Source organism: Thunnus thynnus, chromosome 16 (assembly GCF_963924715.1).
Source record: "Thunnus thynnus chromosome 16, fThuThy2.1, whole genome shotgun sequence".
Taxonomy (NCBI): domain Eukaryota; kingdom Metazoa; phylum Chordata; class Actinopteri; order Scombriformes; family Scombridae; genus Thunnus; species Thunnus thynnus.
The window spans coordinates 19,734,024-19,751,132 of NC_089532.1; the positions used below are offsets into that span (position 1 = coordinate 19,734,024).

At 40.4% G+C, this 17,109-nt stretch overlaps 2 protein-coding genes across 3 annotated transcripts; one reads left to right on the forward strand and one right to left on the reverse strand.

Moving 5' to 3' along the window:
• The first annotated feature begins 75 nt into the window (after positions 1-75).
• On the forward strand, positions 76-5,229 carry c16h14orf28 (chromosome 16 C14orf28 homolog). The gene is made up of 5 exons (XM_067614960.1): positions 76-453; positions 738-1,262; positions 1,448-1,537; positions 1,624-1,758; positions 3,586-5,229. The coding sequence occupies exons 1-5, from the start codon at positions 368-370 to the stop codon at positions 3,767-3,769; spliced, it is 1,020 nt and encodes a 339-aa protein (XP_067471061.1). The 5' UTR covers positions 76-367; the 3' UTR covers positions 3,770-5,229.
• A 2,121-nt stretch (positions 5,230-7,350) lies between these two features.
• Positions 7,351-14,619, reverse strand: LOC137200277 (kelch-like protein 28). 2 transcript variants are annotated; one of them, XM_067614959.1, is made up of 7 exons: positions 14,435-14,619; positions 14,254-14,299; positions 13,255-13,515; positions 12,528-13,165; positions 11,955-12,398; positions 9,616-9,824; positions 7,351-8,513 (listed from the first exon to the last, which is right to left on the reverse strand). In XM_067614959.1, exons 3-7 carry the CDS (start codon positions 13,513-13,515, stop codon positions 8,350-8,352), a joined length of 1,716 nt encoding a protein of 571 aa, XP_067471060.1. In that variant the 5' UTR covers positions 14,254-14,299; positions 14,435-14,619; the 3' UTR covers positions 7,351-8,349. The 2 variants fall into 2 exon arrangements, with proteins under 2 accessions (XP_067471060.1, XP_067471059.1); XM_067614958.1 differs by lacking the exon at positions 14,254-14,299 and having other exon boundaries at positions 14,435-14,617.
• Positions 14,620-17,109: the final 2,490 nt, after the last annotated feature.

Genomic DNA, 17,109 nt, shown 5'->3' on the forward strand with positions numbered 1-17,109 from the left:
CATGACGACGGAGAGGGGTGGGGCTATCGGCAAACGGTCAACCCTGACAGCCAATCATATACTTCCTATATCACATTAGTAGCTTCTATCCACCAATAGAATTCCCGTTCATCTACGACACCCACGAAGGGGTGGGGAAGGGCGGAGCTTCAGTTGACGTAATTACGCTATGAGTCAGCAGGTGGCAGCACGTACACACATCTTAGCTTATCTGTCAAAATAAATAAATAACAGCAGTGTTTATATGTGCTCAGCTTGCTTACGCGAAGGTGTTATCGTTTACATATTCAATAGAAAGTGCTAGAAATACTATAATTAGTTATCAGGCTTTGAGTTCGTTGTAAGACATGAAGAAACACAGAGAGCAATGGAGAGTAGATTCTGCGTTTTGAACGACACTGAAGACCTCCAAACGCAAATTTCAAACACTGAGAACAGTTTTCACTTCGAAAGGTAAATGAATACCGGCTGCTCATGTACCGTATTAAGCTGGTAGGTTTTTAGGGGTTCAGTCTAATCCCTGGAGAGTAATTATACATTTTCGTCATTGCGTGGTTTGTTTTGTTCCTGTAAGCTAACTCAAATGCACTTGAATAGCCTCTGTTAACGTAGTGCTAAAGTAGCCGTCTTTCAAACTGGATGTACACGGTAGTCCAAGTCCAAAATCCGAAACCTCACTCACATTCAGACCACTAAAGTCTAATCCTTTGCTGACTCTTATGCATATGTCTCTTCAGGTCTAAGACACTGTTTGAGGAGATTCGTGCCTCCATCAACAACAATGACGAAGAGGACCGCTCCTTTTGGAGGCCTGTGCTCCCATGGGGCGGCGTCTTTACCATCAAGGCAGGGCGGAAGGCTATATCATGCACCCCTCTGTACGTCAAAATCAACCTGAAAAACACATGCACCATCGATGGCTTCCTCATGATCCTGTACGTGATCCTGCGGGACAACCAGGGCTTTCCCCAGGAGTTGGCTGTCTTCCTGGGCAAGCACTTTGTGGATCATTTCCTCTACCTGATGGACTCCTGTGACTACACTACAGTCAAGATGCTGTGGATCTGGGGCAGGATGTCTAAACGACAGTACCGCTCAGCGATCCACCAGGCAGCACTGGAGATTGACTTGTTTGGTAATGAGCATGAGAACTTCACAGAGAACCTAGAAAACCTCATGTCCACCATACAGGAGAGCCTGTGCACTAACTGGAGCTGTCCATCCCGCTTCCAGGAATTCATCAAGACTACAATAAACATCAGGTATACTGCACATAGGCAGTGTAATATCCTGATGCAACCAGTTTCACCCTGTCAACATTAGCAAAGTGTCATGACTTACAATTTCAGATGTCTTTAGCTAGTATATTTCAGTTTTGTCATTTCACTCCTTTTCACTAATTGTGAAAACAAATTGACTTATTTTTTAATTTCATTTTTTTCTCCAGCCCTCCTCATGAGCTGCCTCACAGAGACCCTATTCAGTCGGCTGTGGACGGGTTCTTCTGCCCTAAGCTCCTGCTCTGCGCAGAACTGGGGTGAGACATAAAGATGATGGTTATCAACGTTTAATTCAGTTCAGTGTCATTCCACTTCCTTGACAAATGGATTGTTTTTGTAACAGGTGTGATGGTCTAAGAGAGTTCTCTCAGAGGGTTTTCTGCAATGGACCCCCACCCTTTGTCATTCTCAACATGCAGCAGTGGAAGTCAGAGGAGCTGTCCTATGTCCCCTACCATCTAGCCCTCTGCCAGCACAGGTGAGAAGCTTCCGTAGTGGATACATCCCAATTCCCTTTTTTGATCGTTCCTCCCTCCCGGATCCTCGCTTGACCCGGAAGCCGTTTCGGTTCACCATTACAAAGGCCGTCCCAAAGCGCTTATTTCTGCTCTGAGCAACAAGGAGGGATCTCAGAGGAGCCATGAAGGAAGATACACAAGAGCGGCCTTCTTTTACTGGCCAACATGCCCCGTTATTGGATATCAGTTATTGATTGGACGTTGTAGCCGATCAGACTGCTCTGATACATCACAACATCACTACAGTTTTATACCAGAGTGGACAGACAGATAACAGATAAACTCAAGTGTATCACTCCCAAGTTTTATATTTTGTTTTCTGATTCACCATCTAGTTAAACAGTGTATCTGTGTTAATTGTAACCATATATTGAATGTATATTGAACCATAAAAAGTTTTCTTTTCATGATCTGTTATTTCCCCCATTAACTTTTAAGAGTAGGAGAGTCTGTCAGCAAGAAAAACATTTTAAACACATTTATATTTTACATAATTTATCATCATTTCTATTCAGTCACATGTGAGGCTGAAAATTCCTGAGCATCAAGTTTGATATAAGTCACATAATTTCCAATTTCCCTGAAACATTTAGTGAAATAAATAATTTCCAGTGTTCAAAAGACACCCAAATCATATTTTGGGTTATTAAATAATGAATTCACAAGTAGAATATCAGTAAATACAGATGCAAATAATTAGTAAATAAAATAAATGCATCATGCCAGTAGAAATGGTTCAAGTGCCTCTGAGCAGAACATAGTATAAATACTGAATGCATGTGCAGGTGTTTGTTGAACAGGTAACAGGCTGCGGTGAGAAAACACTGCTGCTCCGGCAGTGATAACTGTGCCTTTATTAGTATTATCACAGTGCATATGTGCAGACACAAACTCCACCAAAAGTGGCTACAGCTGTTAAAGCCAACTAACAGCTGACCCAGCTGTGATCAGCTGCTGCCGTCATCAGAAACGGAAGTTGCTTCACATGACTTTTCAGAGGAAATTACATTTCATTTCTCTAGAAACGTATTTACTAGTTTCCCTCATTTGCATCTTTGCCTTGCCTCTCTCCTTGCATCTTTTAGTGGGAGGAACTAAGACGCAAGGGATGAACCCAGTATGTTTTCTTTGGTTTAGTACACAGTAGCACACTTTGGCCACACAGGGGTGCAAGTCACAATCATCTCTGCACTGACTGGTAGTATTATGGCAAGGGTCTTGTCTCCATAAATCAAGCTGAGATATAAAAACAATTGCAGAGTCATAAAAGGGAGGGCAAAAACAATAATAAATGCTCATTACATTAAAGAATGTCATTAAAATTTTTTAGAAAAAATTGTAGAAGTGAAGTTTAGAGTCTATCCATGATGGCAATGAACTGACTGCCTGTTTTTTTTAAAGTCAGAAACAGACAGAATCTCAGCTGCTGTGTTTTGTATGTACAAATTGGATAAGAGAGACATAACTGAGGCAGGAAATCAATGTCGGTAGTCTAAGCAATACAAGATAAAAGCAAGATGACTTTCTCTATATCAGTCAAGGAAAAGGGAGCTAAGAGTTTGTTTTTGCAGACTTTATACCAGCAACATGAAGTATGTAGTGAAAAGTTTTTTTATTCATTATGCTGTAAAAAAATTCTGATATCTAAACTCAATTATCTGCAAAGTGGCTGTTATTGATGAACTTATTTTCAATATTAAATGTTTTTCTCACTAGTATTTACACTCCTGCTTGCAGTTTTCTGGAAAGTATAATGAAAATGGTATTAATAACTTTCTTCTCCACAGGTACTTACTAGAGGGCGCCACACTCTTCAACAGGGAGGAGCATCACTACTCTGCAGCCTTCCAGATAGACGGCTGCTGGATGCACTATGACGGTCTGAGGAGTGACAATCTGATCCTGTTACACAAGCCACCAGAGCTCCTGCTGCTGTCCTCTCTGGTCTACATCCGTGCCTCCGACAAGTGAACTCGTCTTATCTTAACTGGACATACAGATGAGCAGGAGTCACAACAAGCACAAGAGTGAAAGCATTCATCCCTTCCTTCCTTCCTTCCTTCCTTCCTTCCTTCTTATGTTATTTTGTCATGACCCTATAGATGGCATTACCTTAATGTAATCATGTTACTCTTCCTATTAGGATTTTTAATTAATATGTGTCAGCAGTTGCTTCCTCCGCTAGCTTTAAGTGTGCTGAGTGACACATGCTCCATTCCACCCGAAACGCTTGCAGAAAGCTTACGATGCAAAATGAAAATTACTTATTTCTAGGCATGCTTGGAATCCAAGAATATAATGGACTATAATAGTTCTGGGTTGATATGCATAGATGACAATACCAGTGAATAACTCTCAGTATAAGCACATACATCTGGTGCATTTGCTATAAAGCAGCCTTTTATAAACGGTTGTTGGGGCTTAATATTGACATGTAAGTCACATTTCTATCCAAATGAAAAACATTTCTGCATATCAACCCTTTCCTAAAATTGAACTGGTGCTTTTTCTATTTACACTGTGGTTTGAGGACAAGATACAACCATAAAATGTCTAAATCCATGTCAGGTAACTGTTTTTTTTTGTTTAATTGTAGGCAAGCATTTAATCCAATGAGTGAATGTTAAAATACAAAATCCTTAAATTATATAAATGTTTAATGCAGTCTGGAATATGTCTTTTCTTACACAAGTAGTATAAATATTACCTCTTTGGCTTTCAGGACACTAAGCTGGCACTATGTCCACACAGCTCAGCATACTCCGACACAGGAAATATGTAAATCTACAGGTGATGTTGTAGCAGTTTTTAACTCAAAGAATATCACACAGTGCCTCTGCCAAGGAAAGTTTCAAAGTGAATCCTGTTGAGTCCTTGGTCAAGTTTCCAAATGCTGTTTTCTATGCAGACACTGTCTTTAAATGCAAATACAAATACATTGTAAAGTACACTTGTACTGATTTATTTTGTTGCAATTGTGCATTGCATGGACGGGTATAACAAGAGCCACATAAGAGCAGACGGTACCTTTTAAGGCAGGCATTTATTTTAAACTGGGTACAACTGCACCACACAAACTGACTAAAATGTATGTAAAATGTCTTCAATCAAAACATGATAAAATGTGAAAAGCTACTGTTTCTACACCTAAGGTTATCTTGTACTTCCAGTATTAATCCACAAGATATAAAATTCAAGATCATTACCTTACTCCAGACACACGATGGGAAATGTAAAAGAAGCAGAGTGGTAATTTGGCTAACATTGACATCAGTTTCAAAGGATTTTCTTTCAGACACAAACATTAGAGTGGCAGTCCATTCCAGACCAGGTGGTAGTCAGCCATCGGCTTTCTTTGAACAAGCACTTTGGTGAGAGTGGTGGCAAAACATGACGTTGGTTAGGCCATAATAAAAATGCGTACAAACTCAGTTTCAGCATCCCTTCTTTTTGCAGATTCACGTTTGCAGATTTTCATCAGCCTCTCTCCAAAATTCATTAAAGTAGTAGTTAGTATACACATCAGAAATCATGACATTGTATGTAACATTGATGCTAGGTGAAACATGGCAGCAGCACATAATTACGCCTGCGTGATTTGTGCTGTGGCTGTAGTAAAGTGACCAACAAAATCTATCACAATAGACTCAAAACAGAAAACAGGAATTAGCCAACAACAAAAAAAAAAAATCAGGTTACAGAACATGAAAAATACAAATTAGAATTATAAATACAAAACAATTCATTCACATCTTTCTAAAACAAAATTACATATTTGCAGAAACGCTTTGAGTTCCTATCATTTGTGTGTTACTCATTCAAAATGAACAGGAAATCGAACAGGAAATCAAACAGGAAAAGTATGTTAATGCAAACAATGTGCAACAAATTAGATGTCTCACCGGTGACACCCTGACCAATTTGCAAGGCAAATGTTATTAAAGTTCCCATCATTAGTAATGGTTCAGGAGAAGTAATGCTCAGTAATCATTTTACAAGCACATCAAGCTCAGACTACAAAGATAATGTCTAGTGTTTTAAGTACAAGACTTCTATGTGGTGAAAAAAAGGGGGTACACCCCAAATTTGGCCATTCTTGAATAACTTGTGAACCATCCATTTAAATCTGCCCTAAATAAACATATGCTTTGTAAAATCAAACAAACATGCACAACAAAATGACAACACAAGATGCCTTGTAGGATGAGGCAAAGTCAATGGTACCATTTGATGTTTCATTAGACGACGACGTTACCGGCCAACAGTGTGAATCAACAGACATGCCATGTGGGGTTCTGTTACAGCAATATGAGATGCCTTGGCTTTTTAAAGAGACAAACACAAAACATAGTAATCCACAGAGGGAACGTAAGTCTTATTGCATTATCTAAATGCTATTAGCCTAAATTAAAATATATGTACAACTTACAGTATGTATCAAATAGTTTGGTAACTTCAATGCAGAGCTTGGTTAAAGTTTCCACTTGTGTGCAAACATCAGTGCACAAAGCAACTCAAACTAGACTTGGAACATGAACAGTGACTCAACCAGACACACCACACCTAGCCTTTCCTAGTCTAGTGCCCCCTCTATTGCTGTGCGTTGCTTAGCCCCAGGCAGCGGATGCCCTCACCCATCCTGGAGTCAAATGCACCCAGGGGGGCTCTCAACAGTCTGTAGGTCTGGTTTCTTTCCCAGGACACAGGACTGGTGACAGTGGCAACTTGGCCTGAGTTGGCTAGCCGAGCCCTTGGTGCTTTATCGTCCATCTCCATACGAAAGCATGGAAGAATGTAATGCTAGTCCATTAGCAATAAGGATGAGAAGAGAATCTTTAAATTGTGGCACAAGAGCGATGCTTTTTTCTAGCACTGTGGGGGGGTGGGAAAGATGCGGAGGGAAAAAAGAGGTTATGTTTTGGCACTTCACATGAAGCTGTGAACAGTTCACCTGATTTTGCAAGCAAGACCTTGGCCACATGAGGATTAAATGTTTGGTGGCAAGCCAAAGAGCAAGTGTCAGACGCACTCACTTGTTCATAGCCATGAGTGACACCTTAGGGGCAACAGGCACTGAGACAATGACAAAGCATACTCATATCCTGCAACACAGCTAATGTGTCAGAGGAGCCAGTGCTCTTGGTATCTCTTCAAAAAGGGGAAAGTTAACTAAAAACCAAGAAAAGTGCTAATTTAGCCTTTTACAAAATTATGAGGACAGAAATTTGTGGTTGTCCAACCACAGGCTTCCCTTTCAGTAGGACTTTATTTTATTGCATGCTTGGGGGGGCTTTTCGATTTTACGCATTTTATGCACATAAATCAAACAACTAACATCTAACGCTGTAATGTAGCAGAGACTAAACAGAGGTTGACCTAATTGTGTGAGGCAACACAGACAAACAGCCGAATCCTGATTCCTAAATATAGCACCAGTTGGTATTTTGTACAGACCAAAGGGTGAAAAGAGGGCCAAGGTCGATTTCAACAATTGTGAAAAGTAGCAAGTGCATGACCTGACCTTAGGTAGATGTAACAGAAGCTATAACATGTTTGTTTTTTTTTTAATGGCTCCTAGAATGAAGCAGAGACTAGTGGCAAACAATCTCAGGAGAATTTGTCATTCACCTTTACGTTGTCCCTTGGAATCAAACTACACACACATCCACATCCGCGCACACACACATACATACATACATACGCACACACACACACACACACACACTAGTGACCCAGTGCAGTAAAACATTTACAGGCAATGCACTACAAGATATATTCATATCTATATATTTCTTTTAGACTATTTACAAGAGAGAAAAAGGCAGCCCTTTTTGAGAAAATATAAAGATTTCAACTTTTCTCTTTTTTGTGAAGCACTGATTTTGATGCAGAACTCCTGTGTCGCTGAGCCCGAGCATCAGTTCTGCACGCAGACACGAAACAAAACAAACAATCCTATTCGACATGCACATAACCCTCGAGCATACACACGGACATACACACTACATGGCCAACAACCACATATTCATACAAATACACAAGCAAACTGCAGTGTTCTACAAAATCTGAACACGGTTCTAGTTGCAGCAGGGAAATAAAAAAAAAAATATTTAAGTGTTAAACACAATTAATGGCATGACGGAAAACAAAAAACTATGTCTGCTAACATAACACAGAATTTTGAAACAAAAGTGACAATTTTCTCCCACAATCCTCTGGGAAATGGCTCAGAGTCCTCATTGTGGTCCAGCAGCAGTAGAGCGGTCGTCTCCTCGTGCCCGTGACAACAGCTGTCCAATCATCTTCCTCTCTTTTCTGCACAAACGCGCAGCTCTTCCTCATCTCTGCAGCCATGTCTGTGGTCCCCTCTGCCAGCCAGCTAGCCCAGCACATCCATCCACCCAGCAGGCTACTTCTCCTCTGGTGTTCGCGTCAGTGTGCAAGCGCTCCTTTGCACCTGGAGGACGAATGTGGGGGAGGAGGAGACAACAAAAAAGAAAAGTCTTTGTGTCTAAGTTCTCTTATTGGGTTCTAGCTGGCTGGGCCATGGGTCAAAGGGCAGTCAGACCAAAATTACAACGGCAATACATCATGCCGCTCGAGTCCAACCAGCTGTCTGAGATAGGGTCATAACGCTGGACAGTGTTCAGGTAGGATGACCCGGAGTGACCTCCCACCACGTAGAGGTAGTTGTCCACAATGGCAGAGCCCACACCTGCAAGACAAACATCACAGTCATGTGACCAATTACAAGCTTCACTAACTGTTTTCTACATGCAATACCAACAATAGGTTCAAATAATACAGAGTCAAAATATGTCAGTGATTATTAGATTATCACTGTTAAATTATTGAATAGATTAAAATTATTAACTGACAACACAGGAGATGAGGGGCTTGTGGTGTCAACTTTCCATAAATGCACTGTGGTTTGGGTGTAGTACTGGGTTAAATCACTAGGTGGGGCCTCTGATTAATGAGATAGAGTTACAGATGTGTGTCCTAACTGTCTCTAAGGACTGCACACATGAAATAAACTGCTCTCCATAGATGAAAATATAATTGCTTCATGCTGTTCACTGTGCCAGTGAGCTAGCTAACTCCCCAGTTGGAATTTTTCGTGACTCCTCCAATATATAAAACAAACAATGGAAACTTCAACAAGTTGTTTGACAAGCTGCCCATTTGACTAGCTATCCTGAGCATGGCTGGAGTATAAGATAAGTTATTTATACTACAGCACAATATACAAATTATTATACAGAACCATTAAATAAAGCCTGAGTTGGCAGATTAATATTAAGAGACTGATTATTCACTGCTCAAGTGTCTGATGTACTTGGATTTTACGACGATTAAGGGCCACATCAGTAGTTTAAATACACCATGATTATGGAATAACGTGTGCTGCCATTATTTTTTACATAACTAACCAACTAAGGTTTGTTTACACATCCAATAAGTAATTAAGGAAATTTCATCCCTACTATAGAATCTGCATACACAGGCAACTTCCACCTTCTGAAGTCCCCATGTGCAACTTTTAAGTAATTATAGCCTTTTGTCTTTCAAATTACTCGGATGACAAAAGGTTTTTGTTTGTAGAAAATTTGATGATCTAAGTGAAAGCTGTAGTATTGGTCGCTGTCAGGCCCTCATTCTCAAAGAGTAATCAGCCTGCATTGCTGTCTGCACCACAGTACCTTTATGGATACTACCACCAAAGATTGCCAGTGTCAAAATTTTAAACCCTACGAATAGGGGCTTTAATAAAAATTTTAAAAATCACATAATTTCCAGGCACAATGTAAACTCACCAGTGCGTGGTTCGTTCATCGGTCGGCAGGCGGTCCACTGGTTCTGATGTGGGTCGTACCTCTCAATGCTGGAGAGGTGAGAAACTCCGTTGTGTCCGCCCACCACAAATATGAAGCCGAGCATGACGCCGACTCCAAAGTTGATCCTCTTATCTGCCATGGGGGCTACCATTTCCCAGGCATCCTTGCTGGGGTCGTACCGCTCCACACTGTGTAGAACAGATGCAGCATAATTAACATGAACGCATAAAAGTTAACAAGACTTTAGAGTTTACAGCCATGCTAGCGGCTCTGTGAGGCTGTACTTAAGACACAGCAATGCTTTGTGCAAATCCTAACATGCTGCTGTTATCTTAGACTATGTTCATCAATTAGTGTGTTAGTATGGTAACATTTGCTAATTAGCAATAAAGAAAAAGTACAGCCAAGGTTGATGGGAATGTCATCAGTTATATTATTTAGTTATAAATCAAAGTATTGAACAAATTTAAATGTTGATCTGATGATGGTGCTAGATTAAGTTAAGGAGACACCAAAGTTATAACAATTCATCCTGAGGGAGACATGTGTGCCAAATATCATGATTATCTATTCAGCAGATGTTGAGACGTTCACTCTAAACCACAAATGTGAACCTCATGGTGACATACAGGAAAATTAAGGGGATCACCAAAGACATTAGGATTCCTACTTTGGGGACTATGAATGTCTGTACAAAATTGTATGCCAATCCATCAAATAATTGTTGAGATGTTCCAAAGTGGTGGACAAACCGACAGGCCAACACTGCCATCCATAAAAAATGTTCTCAGTCAACACTGGTTGTACAAAATCCTGAGATTTGTTGATTTGTTATGTTTGATTCTGAAACAGCTTGTGACTGATCTCAGATGTCCTTGAATGCACCAACAAGAGTTTTCAAATAGTTCCTTCTCACAACTCCATAACCACATGCCAAAAAACCATGTCCATATTCTAAGTCATCGATTTTGCAGTCAGAGAATGAATATATATCATATGGATATACATGATAATCGAGCAGCTACCTTACTGCTGCCAAACTAAAATGTTTGGGAGGTAATGAAGTACTGCGGTCTGTTTACTACCAGTTTAATACTAAATTACTTTAAACTGCAATCCCTTTGCGAACCTCCAGCTTCACACTACATTCAAATTCAAGCCTCTAAAAGTAGATTTTTATAATGTACTACTGGAATAAACTGAAACCAATGTCTGTCTGGAGAATTTCAGAAGTAATGTTAAGTGTATTCAACTTGTATACAACATGCAAAACCATCTGTTTGCTCCTTCAACATATCAATTTCAGGGATAGAAAACCTGCTGTGAAATGGGTCAAATGAAACCCCTAACAGTCACTGGAAAACCAGCAATTTGTTTTGCAGCACGCAAGGACAAATGAGCCATAAGCCATTGGGGAGGAAGGGAGGGGGGGAGAAATCAGTCCCTGAAGATTCTCTGTCCAAACACATTCTCCTGAGGGGTTTCGGGAGTCAAGGAAACAAGCAACAGAGACGCTGCTCTCTAGAGATCCACAGCAACAACAAAGGTCTAACCAGCAGCACACAGGCTCTACGAAACTTCAGCTACCACTTCTGTTATGACTCCTCTTCACTCATTAACAGGCCCTTGGCCATTTTCTCAGCAACATTTGACATCCTTCACTTGATTGCCAGTTCTATTAAATAACTAACAGAACCTTGAGAGACACGGCCTGGTTAGGAGGTCTGAAGGGCTAGAAGCTTTTCACTGGGATATCAAAGACTTTTTCTTTTTTTTTTTAAAAAAAAAAAAAAAAAGGTGTGGTAGAGCACCACAACCTTATGTTACTGATGTCAAATGTCATCTGTAGGAACAAAGAAAGGTTAGGTGCATGTTTTGATCCTATGTGGCTTTCTGCAGTCTTCACATTATAGAGAAACATCAGAGGGAGTGGTTACAGGTGAAGTAAAAGTGGAGTACTATAGCATACATGGACAAATAAACAGACCAGCTACAGAGGAGGTATCTGAATGAACAGTGAGTAGTTAATTATCAGGTCATAAACTGAACAGCATACAATATTTACTGTATGTTTGAGATGCATGTTTTCACTATTTTATAAATTACACACACACACACACACACACACACAGTGTCCCACATTAGAAGTGTCAAATTATGTCCTTCAAGTTTTGGCACTTTCATATAAAGGCTATTAGTATCTTAGATATATAAGTAATGGAAAAATTACCCATCCTTAATTTTGAGCACCTCATATTATAAAAACCCACTAGCAGATAACATACTAGATACTAGATAAAACAATTCAGTGGTAGTACCTGTTCATATGGGCTGGGCCATAGCCTCCAATAGCGTACACCATGCCATCCAGCACAGCGGTGGCAAAGCAACTGCGGGACTTTGTCATGGGTGCCACAGGCTGCCACTCCTTCAACTTGGGGACGTATTTCTCCACCGACTGGAGGTAATACTGGCCGTCATAGCCTCCCAGGGCGTACAGCTCTCCAGCCAAGACCACCACCCCTAGTGTGCTGCGGCACTCTGCCATACGCTCCACCGAGGACCAGGTGTTGCTTTCGGGGTCCCAGCTTTCCACTGTGCTCTCGTGTCTCCTATAGCTAATGCCCTGTCTCATGTGTGTAGCGATGCCTCCCACCACATACACCTTGTGGTCTAGCACCGCCACTCCAAACTCATATCTGGGTACACTGAGCGGGGCCAGTCCTATCCATGAATCTGTCTGAGGGAAATACATTTCCATGCTGCAAGAGAAAGAGGAATGATACCCAATAAGTCTGTTTGTTTTTAAATACAGAACATGAAGAAGACAAAGACAATAAAGAAGTTTTGAGTGTTGCTTTAAACTATTATCTACATAATTTTGGCATTACCTTTCTAATGTGGCAAACAGTCCAGCCTTGCCTCCTACTGCAAGCAGCACCTTCGGGGCACACCTGGGCCGTGCAGACAACACAGTCTGATAGGAGAGCCGGTGTTCAGGCATAAAATGATATTTCAGGGCCTCATTGAGCAGGTGCTTGCACGCGTGGTCATCTCGTATAAGGTGGTTGGCTTCATATAGGCGAGTGAGAAATTTGACGCTGAGGAGTGGAAGGCGCACACAGTGCAGAAGCTGAGCTAGATGCTGCTGTCTCTCAGTTACATCATATTTGATCCATGATTCCAGGGCGTAAAATACAGTCTCCTCTGTGACCACCTTAAGGCAGTCATTGGACACAATTTCATCCAACTCGGCCCTTGTCAGTTCAAAAAACTCCTCTGTCTGACAAACTTCCTCAAAGTTCTCACAGATGAACTTAGTTGCAGCCAGGCACAGATCATGACAGCCATATGTCTCTGCAAAGCGGGAAATGCCTATACAGTTCCCAGCATCCAGCTGGCTCTCTAAGAAGGAGCAGCACTCCTTAAGTACTAGCTTGACCTGGAGTAAGTTGGCAGCAGGTAGCAGAGATTCCACTGTTTCCTGGGAAATAAACACTGTGCCCGTGTAGGCATACTCAACGATGGCCTAGAAGAGAAAAAGTAATGTCATATAAACAAAAACTGTGGTACAGCAGTTAATGGGTGCACTTAATGTCTGCTGGCTCCATGCCTTACCTGCAAGGCAGTCTCGTCGATGCACTGGAATTCAACCTCAGAGGTCTCCTTTTCTGACAGGTTACCTGTGAACATGGCCTTGAAGTATGGACTGATGCTGGCCAGCACTACTTTGTGGGCATGGATCTTGGCATCACCCACACGAAGGACAATGTCACATAGTTCGTGATCCTGCCGCAAGAGCTGGAGGCCTTGCAGCAGCTGCTCAGAGTGAGGCCGTGTGAGACTGGCAAACATATAGGACTGGTCCTGCTGGTCCATCTGAGAGCAAGAATACACAGATCAGTGCCATGTTGACATTTTGTAAAGGCTGCAGCATCAGTCAAAGTCTCTTATTAACTGACATGTGACCAACAACCAATGGAAATACTGTAAATCGAGGAAATAAACGACCTATCATCTCTACCCTGAGACAACAAGCCTGTAAAGTAAACTAAACACACAGTAGGTCTATGTAACATTACGTAAACACAGGAAGCGTACGGAAATATGCCTGGGCAGTAGTAGTGGGTTAAAAGCTATTTTGGTGTTAATCCAGCAATTATGCAGAGCCGTTCTGTTAGCAGTCTACAACAAGGCAAGCTACAGAATCATGATCTTCTTAATCCACTGCTAACGCTGCATAAAGTTAACCAACCGTACCAGCTACAAAGCATACACATTTTTAGGTTAGCCTCAAGCTGATTGCCCGACTGCTGCGGCGCGGCGGTGCTTTATGACATTCACTCACAATAGCAGTAATTGTTAGTTTGTTGACAGGGGCCTCGGATTGATTTGTGAACGGAGGACATGGCCAGATCAAAAACTCGCTAGCTACCTCTTTAGCTTCACATCAGCAGATAGCTACTGTGCTAGCTAGCACACTGCAATACCCACCAGCAGCTTGCATTTTGCATAAACATCCTCTCCACTGATGAACCTATTTACATTTACATCTGTTTTAACGTACATGACACCGTTGTATCGTCAAACAATCGTTCGTTTCCAGCAAATACTCACCACCTATTTCTGTGTCATTGCACTGCAGTCAAGCGCAGGTTAGCTGCTAAAAATAAACACGGTTACTGTGGCTAGCTGCATCATTGATTGATATACAGTAACATGGCTGACAGGTACAAAACGTGACGTTATAGCTGGCTTTCAGATAACATATTTATATCTTTAAACGTGGAAAACAAACCTGTAACTTATAGTCCGTCCGATGCGCCGCTGTAATGACCAATTTTGCAGTGGCCGAGTTCAGCGGAGACGAGTGGGAACCCCGGACGACTATCAGGAAAACAACCTACTGCCAACCAACCCAGCCACAAAGCTACAGATGAGCTCTTATAAGCACAGAGCCAGCACGAGCCAGCAGAGCAGCACACCCACGTCCGCTGTCGTCAAAGTAAAAGGGTTTTCACAACTATTTACTAGGAAGAGTCAGAGTCTGATTTATTCGCCAAGTAGCAAGTACAAGGAATTCAATGCTGACCAGATGTCAACAGAGAAAAAAGCAATAAACATGAACATTAAACAATAACCATAAAAACAAATATAACAGTGCAAGACAGAGAGGGGCAGTAATTTACAAAGGTTTTGTGTAGAGGGGGTGGACATTTGCATACATGTTGACATGATTAAAAAAAACTGTGTGCAAAAAAAGATTATATAAATAGAAGTATAAAGACTATGTTCATGCATATTGACATGATAAAAAACTACAAAAAAAACTGTGTGCTAAAAAGCAGAAATTTAAATAAAGTTTACATTTGAGTGTAAATAAACTGTGTGTGTATATATTAACAGAATATATATATATATATATATATATATATATATATATATATATATATATATATATATATATATATATATAATGCCTTAGCAATGAAAAAATATCTAGATGCATCTACACAGTGCAGGACAGACAAAGACACAGTATACGCAATATGAATTTGAATGAGATATGGAGGTGAAGTGGTTTACAGTCTTTTAATGTCCTTGTTAAAGATGGCTCTTGCCTGGGGAAAGAAGCTGTGAAGGTAGCGGGTGGTCCTGGATCTGGGGGCTCTCAGTCTGAGTCAGTCAGAAGAGTCATGCCACATTCATGTCAATAAGCAAAATGCAAATGATAGTGAACTTCGCCAGTATTTTTAGACCAAATAAAAACATTGCCCTGTAGATCTTTGGGATAATAACAAAGTACATGCACCACAGTATTGTGGAATAAGTGGTGTAATGTTGTATACAACATTCTGAAAGATCAAATTAAAACTAAAAATACCTATATGAATCCTTATTTATATCTCACTTGCATAAAACAAATGAATACATCAGTCTTACTCTTATCAATAGTTGATTACAGTGGTGGAGTATTCAGATTATCTTATCAATTAAAGCAATACAACAAGGTAAACATACCCCAGTACAAATAAAATCCTGCATGAACTACTTAGCTTCAGTAAAAGTGCAAAAAATCAGCAAAATATATAGGTCAGGATTTTTTTGTCTGTCTCACTATGTGCTATATTAAGATGGACTCTTCTGTATTTCTCTATTTTTCTGTGTGTGTGTGTGTGACAGAGATTTATTGGCCCATGCAATGTTATATTTTGCATTAAATTATTAGTAATGTATTAATGTGTAGCCAGAATTTTACTGTAGCTTGTCCAATTTTACTGTAGCTTGTCCATAACAAATGTATATACTATTGTGTTTAACCATTAACAGCATACATAATATTTTATAGACTCATCACAAAAACTTGTGATCTGCAAAGTATGTAGTAAAAAACAACAACAACAACAACAAAACAATATTTGCTTCTGAAATGCAGTTTAATAATAGTATACAGTTGCATAAATTGAAAGCACAAGTGCATCAAAAGTGCACTTAAATACAGTATTAGAGTTAATATACTTCATTTTTACCACTGGTTTATTACATAATTTTACGGTTAAATGCTTTTTAGCATAAAAAACAAATAATAGTTAATCTGAGCCTCATTTGTGTTGTACAGCCAAGTGAACCCATGGGTGCAACCCTGGATAGAATGATATAAATCATCAGGCAGTGACCTACGTTTTTTAGTTAAAGTCCCCCTCCACTCAAAAATATTTTCTTCTTCTTGTTCCTACACTCGAATATTTTAGCTTCACTGTGCGGATTATGTCTATGCAGAGTTTGACTCTAAAAGGCTGTTTTCACATTCATCTACTGAAAGTGGAATATTTCTCTGTGTTCATTAAAAAAACAGATTTTAAAGGACCAGTGTGTAGGATTTAGTGGCATCTAGTGGTGGGTTGCAGACTGCAATCAACTGAATACCCCTCCTCTTCCAAGCGTGTAGGAGAACCAAGTGGGTAGCTCACAGTCTTAAAAGTGAAGCCAATGCAGAAATACCTTAAACCTGCATTCTTTCTAAAGGCCAACAAGGTCGACTCCACTGCATGCAAAAAGAAGTCCAATTGTATGGAAGTGTATGAGAAAATGACCCTACTTCTCACTTGATTTATTATCTCAGTAAACGATCCTCTAATGAGTGTATGGTTTCAATCATTTGTTTCAACTCTTCCTCAATACAGCATGATGTTCATTTTGTAAATTATGGTCCCATTTACAGTAAAATAGACAATAGTACTAACCAAGCTAGCAGCTAGCTCTAGGGTCAGCTCCAACCTCTCGTCCAAATATGGTCACTTCACATGAAAGGCCCTCTCTACAGCCAGTGTTTGGTTTGTCCGTTCTGGGCTACTATAGCAACATGGTGGTGCAACATGGCAGCCTCTGTGGAAGAGGACCCACTCCCTATGTCAATATAAAGGGCTCATTCTAAGGTAAAAAAAAACAATTCTTATTTTCAGATGATTATAC